The sequence below is a fragment of the Rhipicephalus microplus genome, chromosome X (genome assembly GCF_043290135.1).
Source record: "Rhipicephalus microplus isolate Deutch F79 chromosome X, USDA_Rmic, whole genome shotgun sequence".
Classification (NCBI taxonomy): Eukaryota; Metazoa; Arthropoda; class Arachnida; order Ixodida; family Ixodidae; genus Rhipicephalus; species Rhipicephalus microplus.
Genome location: NC_134710.1, coordinates 249825821 through 249840367, shown reverse-complemented (window position 1 = coordinate 249840367; position 14547 = coordinate 249825821). Strand labels below are relative to the sequence as shown.

Sequence of the window (14547 nt, the reverse complement as noted above, 5' to 3'; positions counted from 1 at the left end):
TATTAAAAAAAATTTGCGGCGTTGAGTTTGTGAGTCAATACGCATTTCCAGTGAATTAGTTCCATGGTTACTCGAAAAGTGTTTCAGGGCCTCTTTAAACAATATACACAAAGTACCACCTGTTGCTCAAGATGAGCGCCGAAAATATTCAGCGCATATAATTCGGACAACTTGCGCAATGGAGGCGTTTTCGTGGTTATCTGTGTCGGCCTGCTGGCTTAAACTTCGCTGAATTCGTTTGCCGATTAGCGCAAGGTCTGTGTTGTGTGACAACGTATATAATTAGAGCGCATCCAAGAGAAATAGCAACTTGCTTGTGCGTCACGCTTACGTGTGCTTCACTAGTATGATTGCGAAATCAGTACAAGAGATTTCTACAAAGAGCATACATAATTTCCTTGGCAGAGCATATTTCTTCTCTTTTTTTCGCTGTTATTCATTTTGCCGCACAACAGAGAAATGGAGTGTAGCTGATGTACTCGGAACATCTCGATATTTCTGCAACGATATCGGTATAGCTAAACCAAAAAGCTCAATAAATGAAATAGATTGCTGGGGTTTTACGTGCTAAAATCACGACATGACTTTAAGGAAAGTAGAGAGCTCCGGTTAATGTCGACCACCAGGGATTCTTTAACGTGCGATCACATCGTGAAATACACGGGCTCTACGTTTCGCCTGGATCGAAATGCTATTGCCACTGCCGGAATCGAACGCGTGTCGTCCGTTAGGGTCAGCAGCCGAACCCGAAAGCTTAGACGCTGATAAGCATGTGATTCAGTCTCAGACCTTAGGTGGAAACGTTCACATGATGCTAATGAGAGGTCCATTCTAGTAAAGCGTCCGGGCTTCGCTCCTTCTTATAGGACGTCATTTGGCTGCACAACTGGGACTCTCTTGGGAGCCGATTCAACCAACTCTGTATATAGAGTGTATGCATCAAACAAGGACATGCTAACGCAAAGCTAAGTGTAGCTAGAGGTCGTCCATTTCGTGAAGTTTCCCTCTCTCGCGCGCTACTCATCGAACGTGCTAGCAAAGACATCCACAGAACACCGGTAGCAAGCGATGCATCCGGCCCTGGTCGCGAGGTAACGTGTAGTTTTGCGTAAGGCCACGATAAAAAATTTTCTCTCAGTGCAGTCTGTTGAGCTGAAAGGGGGTTGCTCAATGCTACTGCGTACAAGGAGGGAGCACGATCTACATTTGCACCCATGGCAGGGAACGAGTAGCGGCGCTGGCAGCAACGTATCGGAGACGCGGGTGCGCGTCAAGGCAACTCGCGACTGGCGCGCGGGTTTATGCAGAAGCAGTGCGCGCACACACCAGGCGGTCGCTGTCGCGGCAGCGCTCGACTTTCTTCTGTCGTGCTTGTTCATGCATACAGGAAACACGCCCGACAGGGTCTTGCAATGTGCGCCCATACTCGGATTCCGCGCATGCCACCGTGTATATACAGTGGCTCACTCGTTCCTCCGCCTCACGTTGGATTGAAGGACCCGCAATAAAACATGACGAGAAAGAAAGAAAGAAGGAAGGAAAGAAAGAAAGAAAGGCTCGGAGTAGCGCGAGTACCATGCTAGTCGAGTGAAAGCCGCGGGGAAGATTTTCGTTTACCGCTACGTGGACTGAATTATTGCCTTATTTTGTGCGTGTGGGAGTTTGGTGCCTGTTGGCCCGTTCTAGGGCACTTAGATTTTTTTTTTCATGCTTTTGTATAAACGAGTAAGATCGCCTTTGCCTATAATGGCGTGATTCCTGGTGCGCACAAACCCACATTCAACGTCTTTCCTTTCTGCATCATTCTTTATTCCATTTTTCTTCTCATACTTCTGAGTCCTACAGCACTGTCTTTCACAAAAGTGTAAAAAAAAAACGCTTTAGATTAGCCAGCCGCGCCAGCCTCCAATTGCCAAAGCTTTCAGAGTTTATTCATAAAAATGTTTACTATTCAACACTTGACAGGTTGTCTGCTGGCCTTTTAAAGCAGTCACCTGTTAATTACATTGTTACTTTTAAGTTTTATTACGGTTTTATAGCGAAAGAGCTTTTGTAAATGCCACGTGAGTATGTAAAAGCGAAAACCTTAAAAGGTTTGTGCTCATGCCTGTCGGTCTATCCATTCGTCCCTCTCTCTGTCCGTGCCTTGACATATTGTGTCGCTAGTTTCATTTTGAAAACAAGAACGTACGGGTAAATTTTTTTGGTTTTTTAACTTTGCTGTACAGCCACTCATAATAATATTGACAGTAACGTCAAAGCTTTAATTATTAACATGTGTAGTGCTTATATTCGCTGACAAACAGTACTTGCGATGTCAGCGTAAACCAAGTAATGCGACTGTCTTTGAAGGGGGAAAGACAGGTGTGCCGTGGTTCATTGGGAGGAGCTGCCATTCGCTCCTTCGTCAGACGTCTCGTTACAGCAGTCGAGTTAGTCGGATGGCTATCAAGCATCCCGGTTATGATTTCACATGGCAAGCGGTTAGGAGAAACGCCCCAAAGATGTCGATTTCCCCGATACAAAAAGCTATACCAAACCATACAAATGCACTCAAAAAAGAAAAAAAAGACGGGGCATGGTCAGGCGAATGGCCACAGGCTCTAGCCGAACACACTCTGAAATTTACAAAGTGTTCTTCATTTTTGTTTTTAGAATGGGACGACTTGGTGTGTCTGAAAGTGGGTGCTGGAAACTTTAGCTAACGACTTGTCATTGGCAGTATATTTCAGGAGTTATTGAAAGCTCTTCGTCATACGAAGCTTCGCCAACGTAACCGGGTGAAAATTCTTCAATCACGACCACTGAAATTCAATTTCATTTATATAGACGTGAGAAACATTTGCAGCGATGTGCATTAGGAAATCGGGAATGTTAACTATCTCGCAACAATATCAGAGTGGGACTTTGTGCATACAAAAAAATTCTTATGCTTCCTGTCAATAAACAGTTGAAAGTCAGAACTAGTGCTACGTCTTTTTTGTATTATTTTTTCACCAGTTTTCTTTTTAGATCAGCTCTTTGACATGTAACGCTGTCTGTCCGTGTCTCCGTACCAACGCGCCGCACCGCGCACCCCTCGCCGCAGGTGTTGGGCGGTGCCAAGTAGGTCACGCCTTCCCTCGCAGTGCGTGGCAACGTCACTCTCTCCCTCGCCGGCCGCACGCTCACCACGTGTCACCTTCCTCTCGCTTCACCCTCTCCACCACTTGCAACGTTTGAGCGCACGTTGAGTGAACACTCTTTCGCAAAGCGAAGCTCCTTCACCCACCGAAACATGCGCCGAAGTGATTTGGCCTAACCCGGTCGTCGCCGGCGTTGCGAGAGTTATGGCACGTACACACTTGAGGGTTGAAAAAAAAAACAAACGAAAGCGCCAGAACGGCCGGAAAACCCCAACCGCGCGCGTCAAAGATGTTCACATTAGCTGTGCCCCATCCCGCCGCCGCCGCCACCGCCGTCGATATCTTGACAAATAATTTGATTTCGCCTGCTTTCTGGGAACTAAAGTTCGTACCTAATTCTAGTTATGCACGCAAAGTAGTAAAAAGAAACAGCTCGCACCTTTTCAAACGTTGTTTTGGGAGATAAGCCCGCAGAATCTACAAAAGCGAACACTCCGGCAGCGGCGGCGGTGCATTCAGCTGGCTGTACACAAGCGCGAGACACGCTGGGGCATGCCAACTCGCTGCCGCTGCACCGTCTACTTTCAGAGTTCTCGGCGATCATAATCCAAGTCAGGCTCTCGATGAGCACGTCCTCGTTGAGACCAACGAGCTTCGTAGTGCCGCACGGGTGATTTTCTGTTTGAGCCGATGTGAGCCACCACTGACGCCTGTGTCGCCATGTTGAATCTGCGGCCGGCTGGTTGGGTCACGCGGTTTGATCTAGTGCAGCCAAGCCTGTGAAGCGGAAACCGGATCCGGTTTCGCGTGGCGGGAAAATCGCGCTCGGACCGATTTTTGCGCGCCGGACGCGTGGCGTGGTTTTCCGACCGCTTGGGCAGCGAAACAAGCCAGTTTCCGGAGAGTTTCGCCGGTTTCGCTCTCTTCGAGGCCAAGTGGGAACGCGCCTTTAGCAGAGCCGATCGCGTTCGCGAATGGTGACGTGGTGCCTGCAACACCGATTATGCGCGAGCCAGGGAAGCCGAACGCAAGCGTCGGCAGCGGAAGACCAACGACAGCAATGAGATGCGAGTCAAGCACGCCGATCGCGTTCGAGAATAGAGGCGGCGCGCGGGGAACACCGACCAGACGCGAGCAAAGGAAGCCGAGCGGCCTTAAGCAGCCACAGCTGAAGGCCGATGCCGGCGAATCCTCGACTTCGGCAACGTGCCCCGCCACGGTGGTCTAATGGCTAAGGTATTCGGCTGCTAACCCGCACGTCGCGGGTTCGAATCCCGGCGGCGGCGGCTGCATTATTGATGGAGGCAGAAATGCTGTAGGCCCGTGTGCTCAGATTTGGGTGCACGTTAAAGAACCCCAGGTGGTCGAAATTTCCGGAGCCCTCCACTACGGCGTCTATAATAACCATATGGTGGTTTTGGGACGTTAAACCCCACATATCATCACTTCGGCAACGTCTCGAAAGCGCCGCGCACCTTCCGCCGAAGCGCCCGCTCGCAAGCGCCAGGCTCCGCCGGCCGATCCGAAGGCAACTCGCCGCCGCAACGCCGATCACGTCCGCGCGTGGCGAGACCCGTCCGCGACGCCACCAGCAACGCCGGGGCTGACGCCCGCTTCCGACGAGAGTTCCTCCAAGGTAGCTTCGGTCACAGCTGCCGCCAGCCATCGCTTCAAATGAATCTTCCAGCGCCCACCACAGCACCCGCGTTAGCGCCGTTCAACCCATGAGACCACCCGTGCGCAATGCTGCTGCTTCGCATCCCATCAGGGTTCACTTTGGGAAGATGTCGGTAATTATTTTTAAGGGCGAGGCTCCCTATGGCGTGGCTTGTACGTCCCCGTAGTGCGTAATATGTGGCACATATCCGCATGTACACATATTACGAAAAACGTAGGACGGCTTCGTTATCACGCTCTTGGTGTTGACAAAGCGCTGACAGCAGATATGTGGTACATACTCTCGTTTATTCCTTGGATTGTCCGCTGGTTGGTGGTACTTGTATATGATGAATGTATGATAAGAAGCAGCGAGAGGACGGTACTTGAAGTGTTCACTAGATGGACGGACGCATGGACAGATGGAACGCACATGGAACGCACGGGCGGACAGACGCATGAACGGGCGCACGTACGGACGGACGAATTGATGGACGCTTTGCCCCACTCATCATCATTCATTCCGTGGATATGCCGTGATTTTTTTTTCGTGCGCCGAATATACGAAGCCGAGCTGCATCGACTTCAGTTATATCGCCCGGTGCACACACAAAAAAGTACATTTGCGAAGGCTCGGACTCAAGCCCGAGTCACGGTGACGTAGGCATCAGCGTGCGTCGGATCACCCTGCGCTCACCTGTTGTGACTACAATGGGCTCGGGATGTACCTGTTCTCGCGGACGCACACTTCCGCACTCTCACGGAGCGCAGGAACGAGCTTGTTCTTCCGCGGAATCTCCAGAAGTCTGACTGTAATTTGTTTATTCAGTTGATTCTTGCTTACCGCTTTATGGTGCAATATAGCAAAGTTGCTGACCACGAGCTGTTTTTGCAATGTTCGGGAGGTATTCCATTTCCGAACGTATAACTCATCCAAAACGCAGCCGTCATTGCAGAAGGACAACACGCCAGCCGACTTTAGCAGCAGACTGAAATGCGACAGTACTTTTAATAGCTGGGGAGGTAACTATAAAATAATTAACCCATGCCTGATTCCCAGAAAAACTGCATCGGCAAAGGTCGTTTTGTATAGGCGCAAAATGAAGCCAGCGATCGTAGAGCCAACTTTTAACACTTTGCGCTGTATTCGCACGTATTGCTGCTTTTAAGGTCTTTTGTCGTTCCTTCGTCAGTATACGTAGTCGTATTTCGCGGCTAACGAGGCCACAATCTCGTAGAAGGTATCCCAGACGCAAGCTGTTTCTCGGTCCATGGGCTCCCTAGAAAGCAAGGCTGTCTGGTGCAAGACGGACGTTTCAAGCGGAGTGTACGACAAGCCATGGCGGTGTCAAATGGGCGCATTTAGTATTCATGAACAGATAACAGACTCGCTTAATTACAACCAGCGTCTGGAACGTGCCCTTGTTTTGCCGTGGTGCGTCATGCAGTCCTTGCGCGAAGTAACTTTCCACGCCCTTGTGCGAACCACAGCTTCAGGGCAGGCTTCCATCTTTCGAAGGAGATACAGTGGAGTGTTTTCTTTTTCTTTCTCTCTCTCTCTCTCTGTCGTGTATGATTAGCTTCAATGCATTGTAGAACAAGAACGATCTCTGGTACTGCGACATTCGTGTTCGTTCTGACCTTACGGTGTACACCCAGCCAGTGGCGACACCAGAGCGTATGTTTCGGGGACACCGTATACGATTTTCATTGCGCACTGAAACGGAAGGCCAACTGACCTGAGGCGTCGCTACAAGGTTAAACCAAAGAAAGAGTTTGGGGCAATAAACGAACCAAATGTTCCATTTTTCTCGAGAGCATTTTTATCACCTTATTTAAATACGGCCTCTATATACTCACGGCAACAACGTTGCATACGTAAGTGGCAGGAATACGTGCGTCGAATTAGTCAAGTGCTTAGACACTTTCTCTCGTGTTTAGTTTTTATCACACGTATCGCCAGCACTTTATCTGTTCTTATTGCTTTTTGACATGTTATCAATAATAATAATAATAATAATAATAATAATAATGGCAGAACTACGAGATTAATATTTGCAGACGCTGCGGTGGAGGGTTCCGGAAATTTGGACTACCCGGGTTTTTTTTTAACGCCTTGAGCATTTTGTCGCCATCAAAATGCGGCCGCTCCGGCCGGGATTCGACCCTGCGATCTTTAGGTCACTCCGCCAAGCACCATCCAATGGAACATTGCGGCGAGTGCAATGTTATCAACTTTTTATATGTAGCGAGAGAAAAGGTGCACTGGTTCGTCTCAATAACCGCACCATAGAACATTTCTGTGATCATATGTGCTCAAGGCAATGCAGCTCGTGCACACTGAGACATATGTGTTGCACTAAATTCAGTTCAATAAATCCGGCCAAAAGAATCCTCCCAGCGCCTATTGCTTTCATCGCGATTGCAGTCGTCGGTGTGGCTGAAATCTGTCGCAATGAACTTTAGTCCACTGCGACAGATTCCGGCCATGGACTCCGGCGACTTTAGCCCATTGCGACAGAAAGGTCCGCGTAGTATTTATATGACGCGGGCCAGCAACTCACTGAAACTCACGCAGCTTATTCTAATGGTGGTGACGGTGTTGGGCAGTTGTCTCTTGAGGCTGTATCGACTGCTGCGACAGCGGACATTTTGATGGGCTGCGATTAACCGTACGGTTCTGTATTGTGCAACAAGCACCACGTCAAATACAAGTATGTTGAATGTAGAGCTCACCGAGAAACTAAAAGCGGGCGAACCGGGGCATTGCACTTAGGTAATGCATTTAGCAAGTTTTCATGTACGCGTCAGCGTGTGCGTGCAAAGATAGCTATCTTTCATCCTAAGAAGAAAAAAAACTAAGGAGTAGGTTATTATTTCCGGTGAGTACGGGCTTGCCGCTTAATGACTCTTTTAAAAGAGGCACCTTAACTTCTTTCTGCGTCACAAGACTCTCGGGAAGGAGTACAATGATCTCCAAAAAGAGTTGACGTGTCTTTCTGGGGAGATTCAGGGCTCACGAAAAATTGTCAAATGACTACTTCTTTATTTTAGTTTTTAGTGCAGTACAGTGGCACAATGCCTGCCAGCCATGTGCGTTGAGGTGTATACAGGGCCGAGCCTCACGATATATGGCGAGAGTGATGGTATAATCTACGGAAGCGATTACCCGGAAATACCTCCGCTAAATTTGAGTGCAGAAGAAGAAAGAGTGAGCAGCCATGTGCAGATAAAGGTGACATGTATACTGTGGGCATAACTTGGACAGAAATTCGCAAATAAACTGTCTGCGGATACAAAGCGAACTCTTTTAAATGAACTGTCCATTGCCTCTTCTTCATTTGTTTGAGGTTGCTATGTTATTAATCTGCATATTAAATTTTGTTTTGGGACAACCAAATCTTTCTCTTTCTCTCTCTTTCTCTCTCTTTCTCTTTCTCTCTCTTTCTCTTTCTCTCTCTCTGTGTGTGTGTGTGAGAGAGAGAGAGAGAGAGAGAGAAGAAATTGAGTAGCCGAGGTCACCGTTCATTCAAACAAGACCAGTAGCGACACACACTACATCCTGGTCAAAATACGCTATGAGCTGCAATCAGGGTCATACCCAAAAGACATAAGGGGTGTACAAATAGGGCCTTGTTCTGCGAACACGAGAAAACTTAATGATCCCTCAAGGATACGAAAGGGAGAGGTAGGTTTTTTTAGGTTTTTACCACTGCTGTTTAGGTGTGGGCCAATCATGGAGTGCTTCCCACATGCATGCGCGCTCGTATGTATACCTAAAAATAAATATGCGAGTAAAAAAAAAGTGGTCTTGTGCATAGTCACTTTCTTAAAAAAAAACACTGCAGCCATGGGTTTAGCTAAAAGAAAAGTGTGGTGACGGGGGGAACCGACGCCGCATTGCCTCCCTCACCAGAACCTTTGCGGCTTGTACGCGTATATTTGTACATGCGCCCATGCGTGCACACACGCAAGCACCTACAGGGTCTGTCAAAAGTTACCAGGCCACTATCGCATGTATTCTTAAGGCAGCGTGGCCTAGCAACTTTGGCGTAGTAGATGTAAAAATCAGAAGCGTAGCCGGAATGAAAACCTGCAGGTACGCTTCTGACTATACAGCTCACCGAAGTGGCATGCGTTTGCACGAAGCAGCAATCTCTTCGCAAGTGTTCATGGCGCTGAAATGCGCGTCACTGATCGTCTCCCTGGACAGATGTAACCAACGGCGACAGCTACCGTTCACTCAGCAGTGCGTGGACCTATTCGCAGCTGTCACCATGACGGCAATCGATAGATGTCTTCTTCACATCCCGGCGTTATAGCTGTTAAACACAAGTCGGGCGCGGTAATTACACAGCGGACCGCGTTCGGCATGGCCTTTCATTTCAGCCGAGCACCACGTTCAGTCCATTTTCCTGCGTTCGTTCGCTATCGGTCATGTCGCACATGCGCGATGAGGCCGTCAGGCGTGCAGAGATGAAGTGATACATTGCGTGTTTCCTCTAAATACTGAGACGGCAGGCGGGTACAGAGAATAACGACATCCGCGTGAAAACATAAACCACAGAATATATTTCTAAAAGCTGGCATTTAAACGACACGAAAAAAAGGCAGATCCCATGTAGAGTGGGAATTAATAATATGCGAAGCACGAAGGAGGAAGGTTGATATGTCACTTTAAAATCAGCAAAACGTTACGTGGCCGACGTCAGTCATGCCGTAAATGACTTTTCTGTCATGATTATCATGTTTGGACGTGTCTGTATTATCTTGGTCTCTTCACGTCACATGATACCAAAATTGGTAAACGTGGAGCTAGCGAAACAGCCGCGACCGCGCTATGAGTGTAGCATGTAGTCATGGTTTACATGACACGCATGTCATGATTATCATGTTTGCACCAGTATCGTATCCTCGTCATCCATTCACGTCCTGTAATACCGAATTTGATATAAGTGAAGCTAGTGAAACGGCCACCAGTGCATCATGAGCGTGGCATGTAGACATAATGTTACATGGTGCGCATCTCATGATTATTATGGTTGCACCAGTCACATACCTTCATCATCCGTTCATGTACCGTAATACCAAATTTGGTATATGTGACGCTAGCGAAACGGCCGTGAGTGCGTCATGAGCGTGGCATGTAATCATGTTGTTACATGACACGTATGTCATGATTTTCATGTTAATGCTTGTCGCTTGTGTTCGTCATGCAATCATGTCATACCATACCAGTTTTGCAAAATGTCTTGTGAACGAAACCACTACAAGTACAGCAAAACCATGAAATTTGAATCATGACAATCATGACATATACGTCATGATTTTCATGTTATGACTGGTCAAATATGCTCGTCATATAGTTATGTTACGCCATACCAAGTTTGGTATCGATACCATTATCGGAACGGCCAGGAGAACTAAAAGTCGTAGGCGGCTAGATAGATAGATAGATAGATAGATAGATAGATAGATAGATAGATAGATAGATAGATAGATAGATAGATAGATAGATAGATAGATAGATAGATAGATAGATAGATAGATAGATAGATAGATAGATAGATAGATAGATAGATAGATAGATAGATAGATAGATAGGCAGGCAGGCAGGCAGGCAGGCAGGCAGGCAGGCAGGCAGGCAGGCAGGCAGGCAGGCAGGCAGGCAGGCAGGCAGGCTCAAAGTCGCCGAAGTTTGCTAAGAAATGCTTTGCATTTAAAACTTTTGTCTGTAAGCATAAAACGTGGCTTGAGACTCACCAACGTTCACGAGTATAATTCGTGTGCGTCAGGTTAAAAAATGTGTTCGTGGTTACATTGAATCGTCAGATGCCGATTATATATATATATATATATATATATATATATATATATATATATATATATATATATATATATATATATATATATATATATATATATATATATATATATATATATATAAACCACCCAACTTTGAAATGGATCGGACTGTATATATTGTAAAATAGCGCAGACAAACACGTGCACACAGCAAAAAGAAGACAACGCAAACGCTATCTGACAAGAAAGTAGGTTTACTGGCCTCAGGGCTGTGAAAAGATGAAGTGAAACTGCTGAATATATTGTCATGTTGTTGGACGGACTCATTGTGCATGATCACTTATTTCCATGTATACATGTTCTCTTTGCGAAATAATAAACGTCACTTGAAAGTAAAGAGCTTGTGTTATCTTCTTGCTTTGTCCACGGGCTTTTTCGCGCTATTTTACAAGGCGTATGCGGAGTGCATCATACACTATATGTTTGCAAGTTTGCTTGTTTGTGCAATAGGTTGAAGCTAGGCATCTGTATACAAGTCCGACCCGACTCATTCATTCTGTATAATTCATCATGCAAAAAGGTAGAGTGCGTCAGCGCTTTTGTTCCCATATTATTCTATTATTTGAGGGTCATTTCACCTGCAGCTATTAGACATTGCTGAAATACCTTTGATCACGAGCTCCAATAAAGCTTACCAACGGAAAGATTATCAAGGCAACCCCTTTTTTACAGTATTCGGTGCTATCGCGCTATAGAATATATACACTTTAGTAAAAACGAAATAATTCATCACGCCCATAACCCTACCTATTCTCCTTTCTCTTCAACAATACGCGTAGCCTTTTTTTTTTAAAGGACAACTGCTATAAAACAGGGCTGTCACCGTAACTCTGAACAAACTCATTCGAAGGCGAGACGTGGAGGTAGAGTGTCGGTCGGTCGGATCGTACTGTACAAGATAGCAATCAAGTAAAGAGCAGACGCCAATGCGCGACCAGGTGTGGAACCTGCGAACCGAAGAGGGCACACTTGTCGCGTGACGGCGGCGGTATACTTCTCGACACGTTTTGGACGACTTATAGAGAGCGCGTACGCCAGAAGAGGGGCAAGGGCAGTGTTGCGTCTGCCCTGGCCCCTCTGCTCACGCCCTCATTCATTCGTCCCCTATTTCTTTTGCGCTGGAATATTGCGTCAGTGAATCAGTACACAAGGCCACGCTGTCGCAGTTCAGCTGTTTCTCTACTTTGTAGGACAGGTACGGAAATGCGCGCACGTGTTTCACCGTCCAATATGAAAGCACTGTGGCAAATACAGAGAAGACTTGGCCTTAGAAGCAGAGCACCTTTGAGAATTCGCCAAATCTAAAGAACTTTTTTTGCGTACTTTATTCTTTTTCTCTTTCTCTGCTTGAAGTTATCTGAATGGACAGAGTTTGACGAAATCTCCACTACCTTCTCTCTCTATTTCTGGAGAACGAAAGTATTCATTCTGACACACAATGCAAGTTAGTTATCGAAAGTATAGTTCCAGCATCTGGTGCGACGCAGGTAGAAGTCAGAAAACTAGAAAAAGTCATATGTAGACACCTATCAAGCGCTTGAAGAGTTACGTGAATAAAAGAAAAGCGTTTCTATGCTTGCGTGGGTGATTAATCTGATGCCCTATACTGGGTTATTTGTTAGCCATTACACCTGGATGTCAATAGGCATGTAAAACCAAATGGAGTAGAAAAAAGAATAGGACGAAATAGTGCTGTTTTCTATACATGTGCGTATCTCTCTCCCTGCAGGTATCTCGCTTAGGCTACCATTCTTTCCTGCAGCGTCCAGAGGCATTCTTGGCGCGCTACCAATATATCACAGGCCTTCACTCATAGAATTTTGTCAATCTTGTGCTATGCTGCGTCTGCTGTCTTCTAAACCGCTTGATAACTGAGCAACATTTTCGCTTTCAGCTCCTTTGGTGTAAAATGTCGACCAATGCGTTTTAATTACACTGCGGGAAAACGTGAGCCACAACGTCCTCGATTTATGAATTATAATCACGCAGTAATGTCTTGTGGCTTGAAATAAAGCTGGACATTTTTAGGGAACGCTCGCTTACATTCTGTCAATCGTGGTATTCGCTTTTGTTTTTCCCGGGATTCAGGGCACAAGTTCTCGCAAGCAGCTCTACATGCAGACTAGTTTTTGAGCGGCAGCCCTCGTTCCAGGCGAAGTAAAACCAAAGAAATATCCGTTCCTGCAAGACGCATGGCAGTCATTCTTGGACTCACCCTGGAAGACGTGCCTCTGGCGAGCAGCAGGAGAGGAAGCACTGACCCCACGAGGCAGAGCGTCATCTTTGGTGGCGCAGGTGTAACGGCGCACGGCTGCGCGCAGAAAGGGACGCGCGCTGAAGAGGATGCACCCGACGGGTGTGGTGGTCTAGGTGTCACAGGCGGCAGCAGAGGTGCTGTCAGTAGCGGGCAGCAGCTCCGACGGCGACGGCAAGTGTGTCGGGCGGCCGTGGCGCTGCTCGGCGCCCTCTGCGATGCTCCATGCTCCTCCTCGGCTGCTAGCGTCCGCCGTTCTGGTGAGCATATGTGCGCGGCCGTTGCGCTGCTACTGGTCCCGCTCTCGCCACCGGCCCGTCCCAGGGCACGCTCGCCCCTCTCGCCACGCAACTTCAGACGTGCAGGACAACCAAATGACGAGCAACAGATTTAACGCATCCTCCTGCCCGCAATGTTGCCACATCCCGAGAGAACGGCAGAAACAGAAGGCTTCTCGCTCTTTCCTTGCTTCTTTTGTTTTGTTTTCCTCCAGCCTCTCTTTCTCTTTTCTGAGATGCAATTTTTGGTTAAGTGAAACAATGGCGGCGGGAGCGGGGGGATAAAGCATAGAGCAGAGTGGTAGAAGCGTCGCTTCGCAAATGTTGAAGATGGTTGCCTCCGGTCAGACTGTACAGCGTAAATCAATTATACGTTGTTCCCATTTCTTATAGACCCTCCTTTCCCTTTCATATAACAAGCCCTTTCGAATTCGCTGATCTCAAAACATCCAGTCTGTGCTCTATGTCGGCAAATTCACTCGTGTGTGGACCAACTTAGAGGCGCTCAAAGATTGAGCCGTGGGTCTGAGTGAGTCCGGGTGGACATTATTTTAATGAGTCTGGGCCTAAATTTGAAGAAAATTTTGATGAGTTTGAGACCGAGTCAGCTCGAAACGCATAATTCACTTCTTGAGTAAGCCCGAATGAGCTCCCCGTTTTTGCCGACCTATGGTCGGTACTAAGGCCTTACAAATGGCTACTGCATATTGTGAATGAAGCTTCAAGCTAAGGACGGCAGAAATATGACCTTGTTGGTAAAGATTCATTATAAAAGAAATGAAGGCATGCAAGCGCGGACACAAGTAGAGACAAAGAACAAGACTATAAAAACGCCGCGTTTCTGTTGTAAGCTAGAGTTCGTGTTTCACGCCTTAATTTTATTATTATTTTTTATGATGTCTGAAGTGTTTAGATGGACGAAAACCTATAGCATTAGGAGGTCCCACTAGTCACTAAAATTTCTTTTAAAGAAACTGCACGATTGCTTATATTAGTCCGTGTCGTACTTGCGATACTCTGTTGCATAGCTGCCACACTGGTATAGCATTCCTTGAAACGCGTGCACTGCCGCTAACTGTTCATTAAGGCACTGTACCGTGTTTTCCATGTAAAGTACTCCTATGTAATGCAAAACTCGGGCAACCCATGCTCATTGATGAGCCTCTATATTTAATATATTTTAACAATATACGGACTTCAAGTGGTCTTCGATCTTACATTTTTGCAAGCGTTTTTTTTTAAATTGCTTTGCGAGTGGGGCTCTAAAATAGGCTAAAAAAAGGAGAACGACTTGCTAGATTAAAGGTGATTAAATATTTTACAAACATTTTTATTGCTGTGGTAGCTCAAAAAAACAGTACACAAGAAA

General features: G+C 46.9%; 1 protein-coding gene across 1 annotated transcript in view; it reads right to left on the bottom strand.

Moving 5' to 3' along the window:
• LOC119161606 (uncharacterized) overlaps positions 1 to 13286 on the bottom strand; it is an 87992-nt gene extending 74706 nt beyond the window's left edge. Inside the window, exon 1 of the mRNA XM_037414152.2 lies at positions 12862 to 13286. Within this exon, the coding sequence (XP_037270049.1) occupies positions 12862 to 12927 (66 nt within the window). The 5' untranslated portion in view covers positions 12928 to 13286. The remainder of the gene's footprint in view (positions 1 to 12861) is intronic.
• Between the last annotated feature and the right edge of the window lie 1261 nt (positions 13287 to 14547).